We start from the raw sequence: 7,282 nt of genomic DNA on the forward strand, positions 1-7,282 counted from the left end.
TATCATTTGTACATAGGAGGGATATTGATCCTTAGTTTTATATCCTGCCACATCACTGAAGGTCTTTATTAGCTGTAGGAATTTCCTGGTAAATTTTTGGGGTCACTCATACTATCATATCATCTGCAAATAGTAAAACTTTGACTTCCGTTTTGTAGGCCCTTGATCATCTTTAGTAGTCTTGTTGTTCTAGCTAATCTACTCCTCTTGGGATTTAGCTAATCTACTCCTCTTTTTGTTTTAGAGCTTTCAGTTGTGCTGATAAGTTGCTAGTGTAGGATCTCTCCAGTTTCCTTATGAAGGCACTTAGTGCTATAAATTATCCTCTGAGCACTCATATTATTGTGTTCTGTAAGTTTGGGTGTGCTGTGTCTTCATTTTCATTGAATTCTACAAAGTCTATACATATTTTTCAATTTTTTCCCTGACTGAGCAATCATTGAGTAGAGAGTTGTTCAGTTTCCAAGAGTTTGTAAGCTTTCTGTTGTTTCTGTTGCTGTTGAAATCCAGCTTTAATCTACAGTAGTCTGATAGAGTACAGGGGGTTGTTTCAATTTTCTTGTCTCTGTTGAGACTTGCTCTTTATTTGAGTATGTGGTCAACTTTGGAGAAAGTGTCATGAGTTGCTGAGAAGAAGGTCCATTATATTGCAATTGGGTGTAATGTTTTGTAAATATCTGTTATGTTTATTTAGTTTATTACTCCAATTAGCTCCAGCATTTCTCTGTTTGTTTTCTAGACGATTTGTCCATTGGTGAGAATGGGGTATTTAACTCCCCTACTATCAATGTGTTACGATCAATGTGTGATTTAAACTGTGGTAGTTTTTGTTTTACAAGTGTGGGTGCCCTTGTGTTTGGAGCATAGATGTTAAGAATTAAAATATCATCTTGATGGATTTTTCCTCTGATGAATATGTAGTCTATGTCCCCATCTCTTTGCTTAATTGTGGTTTGAATATTTTGTTAGATATTAAAATGGCTACACCGTCTTGCTTCTAAGGTCCATTGGCATGAAATATCCTTTCCCAACCATTTACCTTGAGGTAATGTTTATACTTGATGTTGAGGTATGTTTCTCATATCCAGTAAAAGGATGGGTTCTGTTTCTGTACCCATTCTGTTAATCTGTGTCTTTTATTGGGGAATTGAGGCCATTAGTAATGAAAAGTATCAATGGACAATGATTGTTAATTTCTGCTATTCTTACGATGTTGTTGGCAATTGTGTGTGTGTGTGTGTGTGTGTGTGTGTGAGAGAGAGAGAGAGAGAGAGAGAGAGAGAGAGAGAGAGAGAGGGAGAGAGTCTCTTACTTTGGTTTTGCTGATGTGTGGTTATTTATTTCCTGTGTTTTCATGGATGTAGTTAACCTGCTTGGGTTAGAATTTTTCTTCTAACACTTTCTGTAGGACTGGATTTGTAGATGGATATTGCTTAAATTTGACTTTTTCGTGAAATATATTTTCTCTATTTGTGGTGATTTTGCTGAGTATTGTAGTCTGGACTGGCATCTGTAGTCTCTTAGAATCTGTAGAATATCTGTCCATGCCCTTCTAGCTTTTAGAGTCTCTGTTGAGAAGTCAGGCATAATTCTAATAGGTCTGTGTTTATATGTTACTTGGTCTCTTTCCCTTGCAGGTTTTAACATTCTTTCTTTGTTCTGTACATTTAGTGTTTTGGTTATTATTTGATGGGAGGATTTTTTTTCTGGCTCAATCTATTTGGTGCTCTGTAAGCTTCTTCTACTTTCATAGGCATCTTCTTTAGGTTAGGAAATTTTTCTTGTAGGATTTTGTTGAAAAATATTTTCAGAGCTTTTGAGCTGGGATTCTTCTTCTTCCTCAATTCCTAGTATACCTTGGTTTGGCCTCCCATATTTCCTGGATACTTTGTGTCAGGAATTTTTTACAATTAACATTTCTTTGACCAGTGTATCATTTTCTTCTATTATATCTTCAATGTCTGAGATTTCCTCTTCCATCTTTTGTATTCTGTTGGTGAAACCTGCCTCTGCCATTCCTGTTTGCATACCTAAATTTTCATTTCCAGAATTAACCCTGCTTGTGTTTTCTTTATTGATTCTATTTCCATTTTCATGTCTTGAACAGTTTTATTTGTATGGGTTTTTCTTTGAGGAATTTATTCATTTCCCCTAATCACTTGTTTGTTTTTTTCTAGATTAAAAAAATTATTCATCAATTAATTTATTTACTGTGTATCCCAAGATCAGCTTGCTCTCCCTCCTCTCCACGAAGTCCCCCAGTCTTCCCTCCTCTCCCTCCTTCCCCTTTTTCTTTACAGAGAAGGGAGGCCTCCTATGGATATCAACCCACCTTAGCATATCAAGTTGCAATAGAACTAGAAACATCTTCTATTGAGCCTAGACAAGGCAGTCCAGTTAGGATAAAGGATCCAAAGACAGGCAACAGAGTAACAGACAGCCTCTTCTCCAGTTGTTAGGGGACCCACATGAAGACCAAGCTGCACATCTGCTACAAATGTGTAGGGGGTTTAGGCCTAGCCCCCGCATGCTCTTTGGCTAGTGGTTCAGTCTCTGTGAGCCCCCCATGGTCCTTGGTTAGTTGGTTCTGTAGGTTTTCTTGTGGTGGCCTTGACCTCTGTGAAACCTTCAATTCTTCCTCTCTTCTACAAGATTCCCCCCACTCTGCCGAATGTTTGGCTGTGGGTCTGTGCATCAGTTTCCATCAGCTTCTAGATGAAGCCTTTCAGAGGATAGTTATGCTAGGCTACTGTCTGCAAGTATAGAAGAATATAATTAGTAGTATGAGGGATTGGCTCTCTTTTATGAAACAGATCTCAATTTGGGCCAGTCATTGGATGTCCATTCCCTCAATTTCTGCTCTCCCTTTACCTCTGTATATCTTGTAGATAGGACAGATTTTGGGTCGAAAATTTTGTAGTTCAGTTGTTGTCCCCATCCCTCCATTGGAAGTCTTGCCTGGCTATAGATGATGGCCATTTCATTTCTCTAGGGGATTTATTCATTTCCGCTTTAAGGACTTCTATCAATTTCATAAAGTTGGTTTTAAGGTCATTTTCTTGTGCTTCAGCTATTTTGGGATATTCAGGGCTTGCTGTAGTAGGATAGCTGGGCTCTAGTGGAGACATTTTGGCCTGGCTGTTGTTGGTTGTGTTCTGACACTGGCATCTAGTTATCTGGGTTTGAGATTATTAAAGGCTTATGTGCTGATTTCTGAGTATATCTCTGTTATATGGGTTACTACTAGTGCAATGAAACATGATCATAAAAGCAAGTTGGAGAGGAAAGAGTTTATTTCGCTTACAATTTCATATCACTACTCATCATCAAAGGAAGTCAGGACAGGAACTCAAACAGGGCAGAAACCTGAAGGCAAGAGCTGATGTAGAGAGGCCATGGAGGGGTGCTATTTACTAGCTTGCTCCTCATTGCTTGCTCAGCCTGCTTTCTCACAGAACCCAGGACCACCAGCCCAAGAATGGCCCACCCACATGAATCACTAATTAAGAAAATGCCTTATAGCCCAGATCTTGTGGAGGCATTTTCTCAAGGTTCTCTCCTTTTAGATATCTCTAGTTTGTGAGTAAAGTTGACATAAGACTAGGCAGCACAGATTCCAAGTGCAGAAATCCCACGACCTAGGCTTTGAGGTTGGTGTATGACCTTGTTCTTTGGCTAGAGGGTCCATCTCTTTACTTAACCAGGGAGCACATTTACTACCATATATTCACAAAGAGTCTACTCATAATTCAGTATTATAGTTGACATACACTTGTAATTGTTTTTCCTAAGGCTCTTTTGCCAAGATTTTTATCACCTAAATCTTGCTCTGCCTAATAAGGCCAACAGCATTAACTACTCGACCAGACCCCTCCCCCTTAACCCAATTGCATGTTGCAAAGTCATGATTTTGTTGCAGTACCACACTTTGAATCCTAAGACTGGGAAGTCTTTTTAAAGTAAGTCTAACTGGATATTTGCCAGATATTGTTGATCAATTTTACCAAGACAACTGAACTTTCATATTAGCTAATCTGGTTCCACTGTAGCCCTGACTTGTAGACAATGAGGCTTATAGGTGGGAAGGATATAAGGTAATTTGAATTCAGACAATTTTATTTCCATTATTTCCATACTCCGGGCCTCTGAAGGTTTTAGCAAGATTGTGTTTAGAGAGAGATGTCCCTTGTGCCTGTCCCAGGTGGACCTCAGGATCTTGGGACCAACTCATTGGGAAATGTTAATAGTTATGGAAAGAGCGAAAGTCAGCCTATGCCTCATAGGAAAAAATCCTTATCTGTATCTCCATGTTCATTTTCTACCTTCATAAACAACAGTTATCTTCCAGGAGAACTGCAAGTCCATATTTCAGGTATGTGAAGACTTCACAGCTGTCCAAAACATTGTTGAGTTTGGGAAAGCATATTGTGATTTTATAAGGAAAAGGCTCTGTGTGAGATTGGAGATGACAACAAGAAATGACCACCTTCTAAAATGACTGTTGCGTTCTGGGTTGAATACTATGGCAGCAACATTCTCATCAGGAGCCCACCCTGCAACATTTCTGCCAGTAATCTTTGACAGATTCTATGGTCTTAGTTCTGTTTAAAATCATCTGTGCCCAGTATTTTCTGAAGAATTTTAATCCAGGGGTAGTCTTAAATTATAAGTAATTGCGGTTAAACAAGAAATTATATCTTTTCAACTAAACTTAAATTCAAATAACAACTTTCAATGCCTATGTGTGAACAGGTCTCCAACATTCTTCAGAAGGGAGATAAATAAAGATATTTGCAATCTACTGTTCTAGAGGCAGAAGCTTTGGCAGATCTTTGAGGATTTAGCGCATACTAGTTTCAGTCCTCTCAATTGTCAGTTCTATGATATGAAGCACTGCAAGTGGATATGACAATTACTTTCCTGTGTTACAGGAAAGTCGCCTTCTCTTCTCTACATCTACTCTGCACTCCTGCTTTGTTCAGATCATTTTCTAAGCCCTGCACCCTTTTTCAGGATCTATCACTACTCAAAGTATCCAAGTCACAAGGTGGGAAGCAGTTAGAGAAATGTGAGCAATCATATGACAGAGATTTGACTCACCAATCATGAGGTGGCAAAGAGGACCCCTTTTCTTGACAAGACTGTTCAAAGACTTTGGGGCACAGATAAAGTGAGGGGCAGGTGCATTTCTCTACAACTGAAGTGAGTAATATTTTTCTTACTAATTCTTATTTTGAAACCTCCAAAAATATTATGTATATGAAAAGCTGTTTATATCTGTTTATTCTGTCATTGTTGCTTCAGGATATGCTGGAAATGATCAAATTCTCAAATCTCATCATTTTGATGCAATGAAGATTAGCCTATATTTTGTCAGGTTGAAAGACTATTTGGAACAAAAGCCAAAATGTGGTTTTCCCAGTCCACCAGAACCATCCACTTTCTCACATATAGGCACCCTGAAGAGAGCAGAGACACCCAGCATGATAGGCCTTCAATTGGTCCTTCCGCTAAATAGCCTTACTTACTAGTCTTAAATTTTCCTTTGTCTTTTCTCTATCCTGTGGTGCCATAGTATCTTTTTTGGTGTCTAAGTGATTGAATCACTGGTTTCCACTTGTGTTCAGGCTTCATTTAGCTTGAATTGGAAGTTCATGGGAAGCTTGTTGTCCAGAAGGCTCAACGGATCACCTTATATTTCTTCCTTAAATACTTGACTTCACAGAAATCTGCAAATCTTCATCATTTCACTAAGGGATTGTCTTTATTTTTCAATCAAGGATGGGGGTGTGTTAATGAAACTTCTGTCAGTTTAGTGGCTTAAACTTTAGAGATGAACTTGTGTCAAAGGTTGATTGCTTTAACCAACATGGTAATATTACATTGACAAACATTTGATTCTTCTGTTTTCTGTCCCCTCTTGTAGCTGTGGATGAAGAAAATGAATTACCAGGAAATTGGAAACTATACCAAAGTGACTGAATTCATTCTTGTGGGACTCTCTAGGCATCCCACATCCCAGAGTGTTGTCTTCTGGACACTGATGTTTCTCTATATAGTTACTTTGGCAGGAAACAGTTTGATTATTTTCCTAGTAGGAGGCAACTCTCAATTGCACACACCAATGTATTTCTTTCTTGGTAACTTGTCTTTACTGGATCTTCTATTTTCCACCAGTGTTGTACCCTTGATCATGGTGAATTCATTGTATAACTTCTCCACTATCTCCTACAGCTCCTGTTTTACCCAGCTTGCTTTCAGGGCTTTCTTAGCACTGGCCGAATGTTTTCTGCTTGCCATTATGGCTTATGATAGATTTGTAGCTATTTCAAATCCACTCAGGTATAATCTGGTTATGTCTTCTCGAGTATGTATTTTCATGGCTTTGCTTGCCTGGATGGCAGCCCTTCTTCTCACTGTTCTGCCCATTCTAATCTTTCCAATCAGTTTCTGTGGGCAGAATGTAGTCAATCATTTCTCCTGTGAGGTTCAAGCCATCTTCAAATTGCTCTGTTCTAATACCATTTCTTTACAGATTATGATGATAGCTTGTGCTGTCATTTCAATGCCAGTACCTTTAATGTTCATTCTTTTCTCTTACCTTTGCATCCTCAAGGCTGTTTTAAGAATCCATCCAACTAAGGCCAGGCTTAAAGCCTTTTCTACATGTGCCTCTCACTTGATTGTGGTTACTATCTACTTTGGCACACTAATATATATTTATATGAGACCACAGAGCAAAATATCTCACAATGGGGACAAAATTGTCTCAATATTTTATGCAGCAGTGACACCAATGCTAAATCCACTCATCTATACCCTAAGAAATAAGGACGTGAAAGCTGTTCTCAGGAGGGTAAATTGTGGGGTCAAGTCCTAATGCCTCAAGTACACAACAGCATACTAGATGGTGGTTTTAGTTTTCCTGGTAACTTCACATCTCTGATTGTCACTTTAGAAATGGGAAAGGACTTGCAAAGCTTTTGAATAATTGAAGTCACACAAGAACAAGAATTTTATGGCAAAAGTATAAAACTGCTTCATCTTAAGTAAAATTAAAATGCAAGCTCCACATGAGGACCAAAGTTTGCAAGTTCATGACAGAAAATTATTTATGGTCTTTATAGATAAATCTCATGCAATTAATATAGGTAATAAATATTCCAGTTGGAAAATGGCCAAAGGGTACAAACATCCAATTCTGTAAAGAACAAACATTTACAGTTAAGCAACAATAGATGGTACTTTAACTTGTATTAACAAAAATGAAAACATTTAGTGT

The 7,282-nt window shown here is 38.3% G+C and overlaps 1 protein-coding gene across 1 annotated transcript; it reads left to right on the top strand.

The window, feature by feature from the left end:
* The first annotated feature begins 5,932 nt into the window (after nt 1-5,932).
* Nucleotides 5,933-6,880, top strand: Olfr1325 (olfactory receptor 1325). The gene has a single exon (NM_146398.1). It carries the CDS (start codon nt 5,933-5,935, stop codon nt 6,878-6,880), a length of 948 nt encoding a protein of 315 aa, NP_666510.1.
* Nucleotides 6,881-7,282: the final 402 nt, after the last annotated feature.

The sequence above is a fragment of the Mus musculus genome, chromosome X, assembly GCF_000001635.26.
Source record: "Mus musculus strain C57BL/6J chromosome X, GRCm38.p6 C57BL/6J".
Lineage (NCBI taxonomy): Eukaryota > Metazoa > Chordata > Mammalia > Rodentia > Muridae > Mus > Mus musculus.

Coding starts and splice junctions, on each gene's coding strand:
- Olfr1325 (NM_146398.1), top strand. CDS start 5,933: ATGAAGAAAATGAATTACCAGGAAATTGGAAACTATACCAAAGTGACT.